The sequence below is a fragment of the Eurosta solidaginis genome, chromosome 2, assembly GCF_040869045.1.
Source record: "Eurosta solidaginis isolate ZX-2024a chromosome 2, ASM4086904v1, whole genome shotgun sequence".
In the NCBI taxonomy this organism is placed as follows: Eukaryota; Metazoa; Arthropoda; class Insecta; order Diptera; family Tephritidae; genus Eurosta; species Eurosta solidaginis.
In genome coordinates, this window is record NC_090320.1 from 307,538,584 (window position 1) to 307,555,684 (window position 17,101).

Here is a 17,101-nt window from a genome sequence, read left to right on the forward strand (position 1 = left end):
CGCCTTACATTTATTTATTTTTAATAAATGCTACTTTGGACTAGTTAGGCAATTGAAAAGTAAAGTCCTCTCTCGCGAACGAAAATCATACTCTACAAGTCGCTTATCGTACCCGTCCTGCTATATGGGGCAGAAGCATGGACCATAACAACAGCAGATGAAGCGGCTTTGGGAGTGTTCGAGAGAAAAGTTCTTCGAAAGATTTATGGACCTCTACGCGTTGGCGATGGCGAGTACTGAAGAAGATTTAATGATGAGCTGTACGAGCTATACGCAGACATCAACATAGTCCAGCGAATTAAAACGCAGCGGCTTCGCTGGCTAGGCCATGTTATGCGAATGAAAGATGATGCTCCGGCCTAGAAAGTGTTTCTATCAGAACCCGCCTATGGAAGCAGAGGTAGAGGGCGGCCCCCACTCCGTTGGAAGGACCAGGTGTAGAACGATTTAAACTCCCTTGGTGTGACCAATTGGCGCTGGTTGGCGGAGCGAAGGAGCGACTAGCGCGCCTTGTTGGACGGAAATAACCGTTTAGACGGTTAAGCGCCAATTAAGTAAGTAAGTAAGTAGGAATCAGCATTAAGACAATAGGGGGAAAGGAAACAAGATGACGAGATAATACAATTTCATTAGCAAGAATACAAAAATAGTTTCGGCTTACAAATCATTATAAAAAGAGGTTAGCTCATTTTTGAAGTGCCGAGCATTTCCTATTTGTCTAAGTCTTGTGGGAAGAGCGTTCCAAAGGCCTGCGAAAGTAACGAAGAACTGCCGTCCAGAGGTTAGCAAACGGTATCTTACATATGTGCGTGAGAAGAAGCACCGATATCGATGAATGAAGAAACGTAAGCTTCCGATATAAATAATCAGGTTCCTTTGAATATATAATTTTGTGAAGGATAGATAGTGTTTTAACTTTTAAACGATTGTGAAAAGTTCAGCGTGATGTGAAACGTGGTCAAGTCTTTTCAACCCAAATATATATCTAGCAATGTTGTAAGCAACATTAAGTTTATTCATACACACTTAGTCACAACTTGAGTAAATCTCACATCCATATTCGGTTAACGCTAACTGGCACTTCGATTAGAAAAATCGCTCGGAGACTCGTCAAATAAAGTGCCAATAGCATTAACTGTAAATCGTAAAAAGTGCCCTGGGCACCGCACACAAGAGTTAGGTAATAAAAACGGTATTTCGTTAAACCTCATGCGAGCATAAAATAGTAGTGTACAACAACGGCTAACATTTTTTGAAATTACTAGAAAACCAAACTAAAAGTTGCATTCATTTTTTGGAAAACTTATGAACAATTTTCGAACTGAATGTAGGGGAAAAAAACTTTTTATACATAACCACTAACAAAAATAAGTCCATGTAAGATGTGTTCTTATACAAATTACCGCGAGCAGCAAAATAGTAGTTATTCTAAGTAGTAATTTCTAAAAATATGAGGCGTAGCATAACCTTATTAAGGTTCAGTTGGTCTTATATATGACTATCAATAGAAATTTGACGCGTCCAACGCTTTTATTTAATTGTCTGATCAACGCCCTAGATTGATAAGGAGTATGATGACTAGTACCTAGGACCTACCTAATTATTTTCTAGCTTTTAGTATTATTATTACTTCATGTAAGTAATAAAACCGTTTAACTTAAAATTTTTTTTTTAATTATTTTATTTTCAAGTTTTTAGTCTTTATTTAATTGCCTATTATTTCTCATTCTATTTAGTTCATTTAGTGACTCATTATTACAAGGACTCTTTCCTGACAATTTGTTACAATCTAAGTTCTCAATACGTAATCCTTCCAAAAACTTTACTTGACTCTGTGCCACGTATGCTTGTCCCTCCTCCAACTCCAAAATATTTTGATGTCACTTCTACGGACTGTATGTAATATTTGTTCCAAATATGAGCCAAATCGGACATCATAGGTCGCTTTCTATTCATGTATGTATTTTGTGTTTCAAATATGGACCAAATCGGACCACAAATACAATTTTTTGAATATCTCGATCCTAGCGCCACCTAGCGGCGATTTTTTTTTTATTATTGCATTGTCATCGGGTTCTGAACTATATTCCAAGCTTCAAGCTTGTAGCTCATCGGGAAGTTACTTCAATTTCAATTAAAAAATTCGTGCCAGCCAGCTAACCAGCCTGCCTTTCAAGTCAAGCTAAATAAAACCGTTTAAAAAAGACAGAGTACACAAAAATTGATGTTTGAAAAAATTTAGCATATTCCACTTCGCTTTGCTAACGCGTCCGTAATTTATTTGTAACTCTAGATATTTCCACATGTTTATGGTTATTAAAAAGTAACTTTGAAATAAATTTAGTTTGTTTAGTATATCCGAAATAGAGTCCTGCATGAATGCATTCACACATGAATGTACAATGAGACATACTGATACTGTCTCAGTATCCATTGTACTTCACGCCAATGAGTTTGTATTGTATGAGTGATGGTATGCAAAGAGAAGTTGTATGTACCCGCATTTTGTCTGCGTTGTATATGCGAGAATTCATATCATTACCAAAGAAATTCATACATACACATGTCTCATCGAGAAGCACAATGAGATAAACGTTGTACAAGTTGTACCAATGAATATACTATAAGTACATAGGTAACTTGTTTTCGTTCTAAAATGATGTGTGCATTTATGAAAAGTTAAATGTTTGCGTTGAAACTATCAAAAACGTATCAAAAAATATGGGTATTTTTAAGTAGCGAATGCAAAATTTTTTAATAAGAAATAAAAATACTAAGTATCTTTTCTTAAGAGCTAATAAACGTTTAAAAATCAGACATGCTGGAGAAATTTGCAATGTTTCCCGCCTTTCATACAAAAATTTCAAAAATTAACAAAACTTCAAAATATATATTGCGCCGTTATCCCTAATCACCATCAACTTGTATGATGTATGTATAGAATTATTCTAGGCTGAAAGTCATTGATTATTTGGTAAAACGTTATTTCCCTGAAATGAATATACACACATACATACATAAAACTATTTTCATTAGACAATGAAAATCCGCGATACAAAACAATGGTAGGCATTTGTGGGGATTTCCCAAAACTAACGATCCTGAAACATGTATGTTGTGCATCGCTAATCACCATACATACACTTGTATGATGATATACACTTGCCTGCCTGAAGGCCATCGATTATGGCCTTAAAAATGGGTTAGGATATATTTATGTATATACATATTGCATTGTAGAAAAATGTCATATATTTCTTTAACTATTTATATAATTAAACGCACTTCAGTATATATAGAATACATGTACATACGCTTTGAAATAAAGCGCGGAATAGAACTATATAAATATAGATATTAACTGAAGAAAGATCATACCAATGGATAACTACATTGAAGTATCACCAACTAAACCACAATACTTTTTCTGAAGCCTTTTAATATTTAGTGCACAAATATATACATATATCATGGACCAATTAACATCAGCCAATTCACCGATGTCCGTAAAAAATCGCCAATTTGCCGAAATAAAAGAAAAAATAGTTAAGGGAGACGATAAAATCATTTTAACTGCCGGAAAGAGCAAAGTTTGGAATATTTTCGGCAAAGCAGATATTGGCGGCAGTTTTTGGACAAAGTAGTAGCTTGCAAAGACTGCAGTAGCGGTTTAACCTTTACAAAGATCACATCTAATTTAGTTAAACACAAGTGTTACAAAACTTTTACAGATCGAGTTGACAATAGGCCCGAATAGATGTTGATGACGAAACAAGAAAGGACGTGGTCCGATCTGTTACAGGATGGGTTGTAAAAATATGCCGATCGTTTCAAATTGTCGAGGATGAAGGCCTGCAGGAATACACAGAGCTAATATTGTCAATAGGAGCCAAGTATGGTCCAAATGTAGACGTTTAAAAAATTGCTACCACATACTACCACTGTATCCAGAAACATAGACAAGCTCTACAAAATTGCCTACGATGAAAAAAAATAAATAAATGTAAGGCGCGATAACCTCCGAAGAGATCTAAGGCCGAGTTTCTCCTCCAATTTGCGTCGTGCTCCTCTTGATTTTCCCTACAAATAAATTGGCCGGACGGGACCTACATGTTTTATGCCAACTCCGAACGGCATCTGCAAGGCAGATGAGTTTTCACTGAGAGCTTTTCATGCGGAAATACACTCGGAGCGCTTACCAGACACTGCCGAGGGGCGACCCCGCTTAGAAAAATTGTCTTCTTATTTCTAAAATTTTGATGTTGCTTTGCCCGGGGTTTGAACCCAGGGCATACGGTATGGTAGGCGGAGCACGCTACCATCACACCACGGTGGCCGCCCTACGATGAAATGAGAACAGAAATAAAGGAACTAAGTGGCGGATTTTTTGGACTCACTTCGGATATATGGACAGACACTGTTTCAAAGCATTCCTACTTATCACTAACGCTGTACTTTATTATAAATGCAAAATTAGTCACAAAATTGCTTGCTTTTAAGTCCATGGACTCCGAGCCCTGTACCAGTAAGAATTGCCTATTTCAATACCCTGCTTGTTTTTTCAAGAACTTTTTCACAATAGATCAAAGAATTCTGCAAAAAGTGACGGAAGCTCTGGACGAATTTGATTGCTCCTTGGATAAAGCCATTATTGTTACGTATAGAGGAACTAACATGAAAGCCGCTTTCCAACATCACAACCACATATTTTGTATAACCCATTTATTGCACAACATCGTGGAAAAATCTCTTAACGAGTCAGCCGATATTAGCGAAATGAAAGAAAAATTTTCACATGTCGTCAGGTATTTCAAGAAATCTGGAGCCAATGCACAATTAACAACAACCCTTAAAAGCATTTCTCCGACAAGATGGAACACAGTTTACTACATGCTACAGTCTCTCAAAAATAACTGGGTTGACGTTGGAAATATTTTGGAGGAAAATCGTCAACTGAGCTGTATTAGTGGAATAAGCTTAAATGCCTTAACAGATACCCTTAAAGTGCTGGCTAAATTTGAGGAAACATCAAAAGAGTTGGAAGGCGATATCTATCCAACCTTACATTTAGTAATAGTACATGTTTACTACTTAATGCTGCATTGTGAATCAACCAACGATGAGTCAGAATGCATACAAGATTTGAAGCTACGGCTGCGCACATTGCTTAAGGACACTGTACTTAGTAATTTAACAATGATTCATAAAATAGCTCTATTTCTGTTCCCACCGACTAACAATTTCTCCCAGTTTACTGCTGTTGAGAAAAATGAAGTCAAAGAACATTGTAAAACTTTGCTTGAAAGGCTAATAAATGAAGACAGTTTGATAAACAATGAAAACTGTCAGCAGAATTCTCTTTCAAACGAAAAAGAATGCCTATTTTCCGGATTTCTCCAGCCTCAAAACATTCCTAGTAGTATTGACCGAGTACAACAAGAATTGATGCTATATGAAAATATTTCTGAGCTCATGCACAACGATTTTGACGTTCTAAAGTGGTGGGAGTTTAATAAACTTAAATATCCTCTATTATTCCAGCTAAGCCGAAAAATATTTGCTACTCCTGCTAGTAGTGCCCCTTCAGAAAGAGTATTTTCAAGCGCCAAGCAATTAATTTCAGATAAGCGTAGTTCCCTAGGGTTTAACCCGACATGTGTTGGAAAAATTATGTTTTTACATATCAATATGAAAAATTTTTAGAACATATATAAAAAAACATGCTTGCTTAAATAGTATAAGTTAAATCTACTTAGTTAAAGAGATATTAATATCCCTGCAAAAACGCTCCACGTCATTTTACTAGTCATTTTACGGTCATTGTGACTTTCTGCAGCGGTTATATTCATAGTCACGTTTGCATGGGCGTGATGAACTTTTGTGACCAAATTTTCCGTTTCGTTCCTATTAATGTGATCGTGCATTCCGCTCCCACTTATAGGATGTGAGCATAGCACTGTGCTGCTCACACACGTCACAATGCTCGTCAAATGGCGGTCATTTTTCCGTCATTTCACTCTACATTTTCGAGCCATTTGACAATCAATTTTACTGCGGTTTTACCATTTATATAACCGCCATATAACGTGAATTTTACCTGCAGATTTACTTTACCTGGAGCAGCCATATGAATAAAATATGAACCAAAAAATTGAATTTTCAATATTATTATATATGTACATGAAATTGGAACTTATATTAATCCAGTTCATATAAAACAGAAGAACTTTAATAATAAATAAACTCGCTTAATTGGTTTTTGTTTTCCAATCTCTTCTAAGCGAGCAAAAAAATAATATTAAGCTTTAGAAAAAACTCCAATTATTTGAATAATATACAACTTAAAGCTTAGTAGAAATTCAGATCAAGAATATTCAAAGGTGTCGTGGATCAGATTGCTGTCGTAATTGATGAACTTAAAAATGTACGACTAGTAATTGAGTCAGACTTATTATTGTTCTAAATCTAGTCATTCAAGCAATAATTCTGCAACACATAGCAAGAGTATTGATTGGTTTCAAATCTAATTCCGACAGCAATCGTATCACATCCCTTATTATATATGTACGTGATATTGCAACTTAAATTAATACAATTGATATAAAGAAAAGTAAGTACTTTAATAATAACATAAACTCTCTTAATTGGTTTTTTTTTCCAATTGAAATATTTTCCTGTGCAAGCACATCGCTAACCTGTGTTGGCAAAAGATATGATTATACTGTCTTCGATAGATAGTCGGACGAGCCGTTACTCGGCGAAGTAGAGATGACCGTTGTGTTGGTGGCAGCTGCTACAACAGCAGTTTCTAACTTTACACCATCCGTACAGTGTGATGAATGCTTCACTGCCTTTTCCAATTGCTTGGCGCCAGCAATTTTTGCTGTTTGTAAAGCTTTAGCTGTAATGCAAATATATAGCTGGGTTAAAGTGGTTTTCGTATGTTGGTCAGCAACTCACCCTATACGATCATCACGGCCTTCTCATCGATTTTGAATATGTGTACTGCTTCAGTATTCAGACCCTGTTCGTTTGGTGCAATATTTTCGATTTGATGAATGTGTATACTATCCGTTAGGCAGACAATTAAGTGCGTTCGATTCATTTATATACTGTGGGTATTTGAGCCGTAGACGCAATGGCAGATATTTTGATTCTTTTTGAAGTGTAACATTTGTAAACAGTTGGGTTTCTCTGCTGTCACTATCACCACTAGAGAGCTATTGAAGAAACGCTCGAACAAGATAATATGTTGCGATTTACGCGCATAGATTTCTTCCACATATTTACCATCCAATACCGAAATGGAACTGTAGATGAAGAAACATTTTATAAAATTTAATAAAATCAAAAAATGATAGTTGTGCTAAAATGGGGTAACGTATTGTATGTTAAAGTATAGCGAAGTCTCAGCGGCTTTGTCCTGGTCAAAATTGAGTTTGAATAGGTTTTATTCTTCATTCTTAGAAACATGTACGAAGGTACCTGGTAAGATAATAAAAATCCTCAACGCTTTTTTTGCAATAACTTAAAAAACTCATATTCAAACTTCTGCTTAACTTTTACATATCAATAGCTACCTTTACCACAAGTAGTCACTATTGCTTCTACGACTATGCTATTGTTTCCTACATCGATGAGCTTTGTAATAAAAAAAAAAAACAGCTATCTCCCCAATCTCTCCAGTTTTGTCGCCTCGCGAAACCTGATATTGTCACCAACCAAATCATTGGTGACATTATTTAAAACATGGCCGCGCCAAATGTCGACCATATGACATTACCCAGAGCTGTAACAAACATTTAATATAATTCGATAAATCGGCAGTACTTGGGGTAAATATAAATAGACGTTTGCATGGTACGCGTCTCCGATATGGTCGCCAAGCCTAAAGGTTACTCACTGGAAGAAAATACAGGCCTGCCAAAATGCTGTCCCCAAAACCGCTACGGGCTGCCTTCTTATGTCCTCGGAACACCACCTGCACAATGAAGCGAGAAAACTCCCAATAAGGGAAAGAAATGAAATGCTAACCAAACAGTTTCTGTAGAATACCCAGAAACCTGGGCATCCCAACAGACATCTGATTGTTGATCCAACACCACTTAGGACCTTAAAGAGTAATCTCTGTAAGCATTATGAGGAAATACGACACCTGAGAACTCAGCCGTATGAAGCAAAAAAACAAGCAGGTCCTCAGTGAACTCCACAAACAGGCGTCGTACCTTTATGCTAGGAATTGCCCGGTGAAGTACTCAAAGAACAGTACCCAAAACTTGCGGAAGAGGACCGCATACTCCCCAGGGAAAAGCGAGTCACTCTAGCTCAACTCCGTTCTGAATACTGTAACAGGTTAAACTCTTACCTATCCAGAATCAACCCCGACATACAAAATGTATGCCCCGCTTGCAATGTGTCCCCACATGACACCAACCATCTCTTTAATTGTAATGTGGAACCAACGCCTCTAACACCCCTTTCCTTATGGTCCACCCCTGTTGAAACGGCAAGTTTCCTTGGACTCCCGTTAGAGGATATTGATGACAATTTGTGATCGGTCGCGGCTATTAGGTGGGGCGACGCACTGCTACAACAACAACAACCATCTCGGGAACGATTAATATCATCACTTTAAACCTCCTAAGCCATCCCGCCCACCCCCTATTTACACGAGGAACTTGGGGTCGCCATTACACATTACACTGAACGAGGCCACGGCGACGTTACTGATCAGTTTAACGCCTTACAGGTAGTTGGCAAAAGAAACGGCATATACGACCAGAAGGCACTCGAAGACGATGCCTCAAAACTACAACCAAAAGCAATAATTATCATTTCACTGACACAAATTTTATAGTTTTTTCTTCCGGAGTTGGACACAATCTTTTCATAATATTACTTAACAATTTAAGATTATACATTTTTTTCAATTTGTATTTTGACTTACCAGCAACAACAGAATCATGTTTAATTGTACGCCGCACAATCATTATAGCATCATGTAACGAAGCTCAGTTTCTTCCAAAAATTGTTCGGCACCGCCACGTAAAATCAATGTATATGTTCTATCATTAACGCAACCTTTAAATAATTATAAACTATAAAAATGAAATTAATGTCAAACCCACTATCAAACCTTGGAAAATGTTGAAATGTTCACCACCAACTTGACGTTCTTCAAAGTAATCACATTGACCCAAATCACTTGAATTAATATCATTAGCTTCAGTCATAACAGCACCACCACAAGCTTTCATTGTACGTTTCAAATCTTCTTCTGGTACACCAAAAGAACATTTCACGATCTGCAAAATACTGTGTACCAACATCACCAATTGGTAGTTTAGAAAACACAACATTGGCGCCTTACTTACCTAGTTTATTGTACAGGAGACGCCATTCAGCATTAACAATTTTCTGATACTCTTGGACATTGGAGGACATTGCTGTGGCAGAGCATTTTTCCAATAAAGCACTTTGGTGTTCCTTTGATTGGCGCTTCGACATGTACAGCCATGTCATATTTTGGTCATGCATAATTATAATGCTTTACGTATAGCTTTAATGATGATACGTGCATGCACGCCTTCCTCAAAATTTGGTTTAACTTGTTTTAAGATTTCACCTGCTTAAAGTACTACTGAAGTGGTGCCGTCGCCGACCTGATAAGAGAAACATTTTTATTCTACACATTCTAATATAACAAAAAACTTACCTCAGCATCTTGAGATTTGGCGATGTCGATTAGAGTTTTACGGCTGGATGCACAATATCTAATAGTTTCATAATTGTTGCCCCATCATTTGAAATTGTGGCCTTACCACTGGAATCAACAATATGCTTGTCCATACTACGTGAACACAATGTAGTGCGTACAGCGTCCACAATTGAATGCGAGGCATTGATGTTGGATATGACTTGATGTTTACCTTGAGAGCTATCGGTACCCAAACATTTTTTACACAAATACTCATGTACCCAATACAAGTTCAGGACGTTCATATTTATCGACACGCTGTCCGGTGTGGCCCAAATGTTGGAAATATGCAGTTGACACTGTTGAGAAAAAATATTGATCAATGAACACAAGTAAAAGTGAAAGATTTTTTTTTTACCATCTGTTGTTACTTTACACATTAGACATTGGAAATGACGACCAGCATCTACAAGTTGCATATGAGCCTTGCAACGATTACATCTAATTGCACCCAATTCACCAAAATTTACAATGGGTGGCTCATATTCACCCTCAACCGTGCGTGCCATTGGTGAGACGGCAAGTGTACTGGACAAAGCTGTTGTTTTTAAGAAATCAGCTGTTGCAGGTATGCAATACAAAGACGACCTGCAAAGAAGAAAGATCAATGTAATTGCCAAACAAAACATTAATTTCGATTATCGATACCTAAGGTAACGTGGCGAGGAGTTACCCTGATCTTCTACCACATATTTTGTGGTCACCAATGGTGGTAATAAACCCTGTTCATTAGTAATAAAAGCACCACCAGCGTTTTTTTGATTTTCAATGATAACGCTCATCGGATTTGGTATCTGATCGGGATCTAAACGGCGTTGGGCTTGATCATACTGTTGCGGCTGTTGATATTTACCAGTAACAGGTGCAGGTGGTTGCTAAAGAAAATAACACAAAAATAATAATCAGCAAATTTGTAAATTATTAGTTGTATTAGCATACATTATAACTGGGACGTAGGGACGTGTCCGGGTATTGGGGGTTGACCCGGCTTGGGTGGTTGACTGAGCATTGGCGTCTGTCCAGGTTGTGTTGGTGGCATCATAAAAGCCATCAATAACAAGTGCCAAGAATATATCCGCGGCATACCTGCCGACCAAAATGATTCAAGGGGTTGTATTGCCAACCTCACCTACCCGTGGCGAATCCTGTACCTAACAATTTGGTGTGAACAATTGGTGCCAGTTAACCCTCTGAAATAATCGGCGCAATTGTACGCCATTGTGTTGGCATTAATTTGGCAAAATAAAAACCTTTTCATCCTCCTCCCGTGACCATTCTGTCTTCTTTATGTTAGGATCAAGCCATTCGTACCAGCGTGCCTTACATTGCTTGGCAGATTTGCGGTGCAGCAGTGATGCAATACGTGACCACTGGTTTTTGCCATATTTCATTACAGCTGCTTTGAGGATTTTATCCTGAAAGTTATCAATTTAGTTAATAAACGGCCAAGAGTAACCAGTCGCGTCAAATGCTTACCTCAGTGTTTCTCCACACACCACCTTTTATCATAATTCGTGGCATGGTGCTATATAATTGTGAATTCTTTCGATGAGCACAAAAATCAAATCAAAAATGTTTGTCGAAATAAACAGCAAAAATCATTGTATATTAAAGACTGGGAAAATTTTAGAATAGCACCCCCCGAGTTCGGGGTAAAACTTGGTATCAAATGAAAGAGTTCTCCCGATCACAAATATATATATTTTAAAGTGCGCAAACTTATAATTTAAAAGTTATTTGTTGTTAAAGTTTGCAAATTTCTATAGCACTTTAAATTACAATTTACACATCTTTCAAAACCTTAATCCACATACATATCTATATAAATTAGCAACGATAAACTTAAATTGCATTTTTGTATATTTCACATTTCATTTTTGCATTGTTTTTACTTATTATAAATGTTTTTATTAAATCAATCGCGCTTTTGTAGCAACATGCACATATATATATATATATATATTTTATTGATGACATTACAAAGCTGTGCTCTGCCACATATATATACGTATACACATATAAAATTTGTATAGAAATTTGCAAACTTTAACACCAAATAACTTTTAAGTTATAAGTTTGCGCACTTTAAAATATATATATTTGTGATCGGGAGAACTCCCTCTTAAGTTTAAATCTTTCCGGAGATATTACACTTAAAACTCTGAAAATTGAAAAAATTTTCCACCACCAAATGTTTTGCTGTCTCTGCTGAATTAGAAATGGCGGATTTTTTTGCACGCAAAATTGACGTATTTTGCTATTCCTATAAAAATAATAGGTGCGAGAGAGCACGATACATTGTGGAAAAGCTAAATTTGTCAACATGCTATTTCATTTGGAGAATTTTTCATTCCAAATCGTCACCCCTGTCAAAAATTCGTGTGGCTGTGTGCGTTTTTGGTCACACGATTTTTGCAGGGATCTAACATAAGAAACCGCATTAATATGAAAAATTAATAAAATCCTAAAATGGCACATTTATGCACTTTATTTTGTTATAATAAATGGGTTTTACACGGGCAACTAGTGTACATTTTTATAATTCATTAAAATTCACCAAACTGTAGTTGTATACACAAGTACACCTGCGATACATGTAGTACTACTGAATATACAAGAATATACTGAATATACAAGTTGTACTACACACATGCGTTGACGCCATTGGTTGTAGTTGTGCTGCATGAGACGAGACCGTGCAAGTAATTGTATATTTTGCTACTTACAGCCTTTTGTACGCATGCACATAAGTTCTCATGCCAGTGAATTGAATTAGTGCTTGTACAAAATTTGTGTGAATGTATTCATAGGCATATTTTTGTGCATTCATGCAGGGGTCTAATCCGAAATTATGTTATGTAATTTGTGTCTTTAATTTGCAATTAATAAAAGCAATTTTCTGTTATAACCAAAAAATTCAACGTGCTTGTATGTATGAATATACCGTGTAGAGTGGACCAAATATTTATAATAAGCTATAAATTTTGGCAAACAATTTTCGAAGTTTGATAAATTTTTGTGAGATAATTATAACTCTTTAATATTTTTTTTTTTTGCATTTTCTAATCTATCTATATACTATATATGAATACTATTTCCAAAAATTACGTTATTGTGATTAGGAAACAGATTTTTTATATTGGTGCCGTCTTAACGCCCACCATTCATTGTACAAGTATAGTTTTTTTATGTTGTCTTAATATATTCTTTATTCTTTAATCACACACATCAACCAATGGTTATATTTCCAGTGCATAATATCTTACACACTAACATTTTAAATAAACACTTATAATATTGAAAGCTATTCATGTAGGCCTTCATATCGGGTTACCTGGTTAATAAGTTATAATTTTACACAACACATACAAATACTCAAGAACAAAATAATCCTTAACCAGTTATGTAAGTAGATAACTAAGCTGAAGTTTATAACCAGAGAATATTTGAAGAAAAATAATATTAGGAGTACTTAAAATAGATGAAAAACTTATACAATGAAGAAATAGAGAGAGAGGTATACAAATCATTTGGCAAAGTGTTGCATAACTTCGTGTTTGAACCGGGTTGTGTTCTTCAAACCTCTAACTGCTATTGGTAGATTATTCCAAAGGCGCACTTTGAAAACAAAAATTTGCAACCATAATAATAAAACACTGCCTTAAAATTTTGTTTTTGGAGTTTTGCTTTAAGTATACCAATTTCGATTTTTTTTCATCCATTTTCGGTCATTTTTCTTTTTTCGAGATTTTTTAATTCGATAAAAAAAAGCTTTCTGTATAAAGAGGTTTTTAACGATACTGCCTTTTGTGTTTCGACAATTTTTTTCGACATATCGTACGGATCCCTTTTACCACCGTACAAAAACCTTTGACTCATCCGTCTCCAAGGTGTTCCCCCGCTTGGAAATAGGCCAATCCAGGTTTTTTATCATGCTTCATACTAAGGGTAAGTTAAATTTCTTATTGCAAAATCGTTGAGTCTTTGATAAAATGCCCGAATTGTTCTTCATTTTAATTTGTAGGGATATGTTTTGCGGTATTTTATATTTGCACCTAGGAGAAACTTTTCAGTGTAAATTATTTATCGCCCCAGGAAATGCATTTTTAAAAATCTTCTAAAAATTTTTGTTGGCAATGGAAATTTAAAGAAATTAAAAAAACCTTTATTTTAATAAATTTACCAGGGAAGTTTATATAAACTCGTTAAGCGTAATCCATATAAAACTCGTAAACTTGTCTGAATAATTGCATCATTTATCTCAACAGAATTTCGCAATGTATTTTTAATGCTTATAAAACAATCTAGACATGCGTTATATACAAATAAAATAATTTAAAAATGTGCATGTTATGACAAGAAGTCCATATTAAAATTTTCGTGCCATTCATTCTGTAAAAGGTTTGCTGATTGTTGAGGCGATTGCATGAAATTCGTCGATGTTTGCATGAGATTCCATTTGATTTTTTCGATCGAATCAATATCTGAATTGAGTCTCTGAACTTGTGGCTTTGTTGTTGTTACTTGTATTGCCACTGCTTGGCCGCCATATGCCCCTTGACTACATTCGTTTGGCGTTTTTATCCGTTCAAAGCAACCGCCGCTGGTGGTGTTTCTATTTAAATAATTCGGATTTGCTGTTGTTGTTGTTGTTGTTGTTAATGTTGTTGAATAATTTTGATTATTTAAATAGGAATTAATGTTAATATAGGGCTCGCAGTCATATCCATGATTTTCTCTTTCATTGAACATGGCATTATGCATTTGGCAATCGGGGAGCTGTAAAGCGCTACCCTGTATTAACTGGCAAATAAGATCCGTGTTAGTACCAGTGTTGTCTGCCGTTGAGATCGGTGAGGGTGTAGCATTACGATTTTTTGGTGACAATGGCGACATCTGTGATAGCGGTGACATTTGATAAGCGTTTCGATATTCATCGAACTGTTGCCCAGCAGCGCTACTGGGCCTAATTCCTGCTGTGAAATCAAATAAATATTAACATGTACTGTATGTGTATGTATGTATGCAAGTATATACGGCACATTCTTTCGCTTTCTAACATTGTCAGTGTTTTTCAATGCTCATGGCTCCATTATATTTTTAGAACTTTGAAACTTTTCTACATCCTTTTTTCAACTATATTTTGGCTTACAACAAAAAATTCCAGGTCGTTTTTACACGAAGAGATGGCAACTCGCCATAAGCCTATGAAAAGCACTGATATGGGCGCTTTCAGCGAACAAAAGTCTTGATCAATCGTTGAGTGATATGCATATGGCCCAAATTTTCTTTCAAAAATAGTTCGCCGAAAGCGCTCAATGTTAAAAAGTCGTGGAATCGGTTATATACCCTAGACTGGGTCGAAAAAAAGTCGGCTCCTAAAATCGGTAAAAATTTGCCTAAAAATTTCTAAACTTTAACAAAAATTCATTTGAGTACTATAATTAATAATTTAAAATAAAATTTATTTTGTTGTGTTATAGCTTGGTTCATTTACATAAATTTTTTAGGCCAGGCGTTTCAGTGAGAGTCCCGTTAGAGATAAATATGGTATAACCCCGCCACTTTGGACGCTTAAACTAAGATGAAAAAATATGTACGCAAAGAGGCTAAAAGACTAAGTTAAACTCTAGTCAACTTTAATTTGGTCTAGAAAAAATTCTCTATTTATAAAAATAAAAAAAAGCTTTAAGATTTAGGGGCGGCCCTTTCACTTTTTTCGTGTTGATACAAACCCAGTCAAATATACATTTTGGCGGTTTTTTTCTGACTTACCTGGCTCATCTTTGATATTTGGCTGTGTTGGTGGCGGGAATACCAGGGGCAAGTTGAAGGCGTTACCCATAGCTTGAAAAAATTAAATTTAGCATAAATAAAAAAAAGAAAGCATAGAACAAAATAAAACTAAGTAACTAAAGACACCCACTCCATCATAGGCAACACTTAAGTATTACTTATGTCATCACCAATATAGGGTAGTGGATTTTTTAGTCGCTTACTTTCCATGGAATGCGGATGGGTGTTAGTTTTGACAAAAATTATTGATGATTTTTCCGACTATCAAGCAAATCGTGTAAAGTAAAAGTATTTAGGAATGGTAAGTAATCGAAAAAAGCTAATTCGGCTTCCGCGATCTAAATTAACTGAATTTAATTCAGTTCCGCTCACGAATTGTGATTATAGGAGCAGTTCCTAGCTCCAAGAGAGGGAATGTGTTGAATTTGCGGGAAAAGAATATAGTCATAGTCTTGCCCGTATGCCTCGTACAAAGGATGGCTGCATCGAATTCAAATAATTCGTTGTTTCTTGCTGCTCTCGCTCAAAGCGTCCTGCCGTCTGTACGAGTGGCAGCTGTATCGCGAATTATCTGAGTAGTTGTCAGGCATCGATACAGTTCAGGAATTAAATATCCAAAACAAGAAGAATTAAACAATGGTGCCTTCCACACCAGAAGCAGTCACCATTGATCCCTGCAACGAATTGGAGCCTTCGATATGTTGGCTATGCTTTAAAATTAACCTCCCTAATCTTTCCAGTTTTTTGGTTTCGCGTGATTTTACGCTCTCAGTTATCAAGTGCTACGCATTGCCAGTATGGTCACCATTTAAAAAAATACTTTAGAGGAGACTACAGACCTGTCAGCAAACTGCGCCTAGAACTACTACGGGATATCTGCTTATTACACCTGAATATTATTAACACAGTGAGCCGAACATCTTCAAGAACAGACAACTGCTTGATGAAGGCTCCCCAGTCTCGCACACAAATGAGGTGACACCTCAGCAATCGGTGTGAAGAAGCTCGTCCTCTTAGACAACAACTTTTGAATCTGGAACACACATAAAAAGGCCCTCGATCTAATAAACACAAGGTCGGTAAATTCTTTTGTCGAGTTCCGCCTCTGTTCTCATTATAGTTAGGAAATTTGATATCAAATGCAGAATTTCTGTGCCCAAGCTGATTGTAATACTTTTTGCAAACGGATGCGAAATGCTTTAGCTTCGTTCCTCTTCAGATTAAAGTAACGGTTACGTTCAGGTTTCGATTCCACACCTTGACAAAAGAAGAAAAACTGCGCTGATACATAAAGCTACAACAGCAACAATAACAACAGTCTGCACCACCCCAATCTGGTTAGGGGGGCTTAGAATATACCCGCGGCAGGTATGCCTGTCGTAAGAAGTGACTAAAATACCCAAATTATTCAAGAGGCTGAGTAACGCAACCCTTTCAAGGATATAGCTTCTCCAATCCAATTATCAATCTCACCTATCCGTGGCGAACCCTGTATCTTAAGCAGCCGAGGCTCTGGCGACCCCAAGCTCATATTGAAACTAGAGGTGG

At 36.4% G+C, this 17,101-nt stretch overlaps 2 protein-coding genes across 14 annotated transcripts in view; both read right to left on the minus strand.

Moving 5' to 3' along the window:
- Positions 1 to 6,151: 6,151 nt before the first annotated feature.
- LOC137241420 (protein transport protein Sec24C-like) lies at positions 6,152 to 13,844 on the minus strand. 5 transcript variants are annotated; one of them, XM_067769003.1, is made up of 11 exons: positions 11,909 to 13,844; positions 11,234 to 11,299; positions 11,008 to 11,172; positions 10,406 to 10,632; positions 10,116 to 10,345; positions 9,716 to 10,056; positions 9,375 to 9,662; positions 9,137 to 9,305; positions 8,948 to 9,081; positions 6,961 to 7,310; positions 6,152 to 6,901 (listed from the first exon to the last, which is right to left on the minus strand). In XM_067769003.1, exons 1-6 carry the CDS (start codon positions 12,080 to 12,082, stop codon positions 9,971 to 9,973), a joined length of 948 nt encoding a protein of 315 aa, XP_067625104.1. In that variant the 5' UTR covers positions 12,083 to 13,844; the 3' UTR covers positions 6,152 to 6,901; positions 6,961 to 7,310; positions 8,948 to 9,081; positions 9,137 to 9,305; positions 9,375 to 9,662; positions 9,716 to 9,970. The 5 variants fall into 5 exon arrangements, with proteins under 5 accessions (XP_067625104.1, XP_067625103.1, XP_067625106.1 ...); XM_067769002.1 differs by having other exon boundaries at positions 9,137 to 9,315; XM_067769005.1 differs by having other exon boundaries at positions 9,137 to 9,315; positions 11,234 to 11,372; positions 11,909 to 12,015.
- A 148-nt stretch (positions 13,845 to 13,992) lies between these two features.
- Positions 13,993 to 17,101, minus strand: part of LOC137241417 (dorsal-related immunity factor Dif-like) — an 80,739-nt gene continuing 77,630 nt past the window's right edge. For all 9 annotated transcript variants that reach the window (XM_067768998.1, XM_067768994.1, XM_067768996.1 and 6 more), the window contains 2 exons: positions 15,533 to 15,604; positions 13,993 to 14,733 (listed from right to left, as the gene is read on the minus strand). In XM_067768998.1, the coding sequence (XP_067625099.1) occupies positions 14,108 to 14,733; positions 15,533 to 15,604 (698 nt within the window). In that variant the 3' untranslated portion in view covers positions 13,993 to 14,107. The remainder of the gene's footprint in view (positions 14,734 to 15,532; positions 15,605 to 17,101) is intronic.

Bases quoted from the DNA above. Each gene is read 5' to 3' on its own strand.
- LOC137241420 (XM_067769003.1), bottom strand. From the start codon at position 12,082: ATGTTGACAAATTTAGCTTTTCCACAATGTATCGTGCTCTCTCGCACC. The intron at 11,300-11,908 runs GTAATATCTCCG...GCTCATCGAAAG, and splicing joins CAATTTTCAGAGTTTTAAGT to AATTCACAATTATATAGCAC. The intron at 10,057-10,115 runs GTAAAAAAAAAA...TTTTCTCAACAG, and splicing joins GTGTAAAGTAACAACAGATG to TGTCAACTGCATATTTCCAA.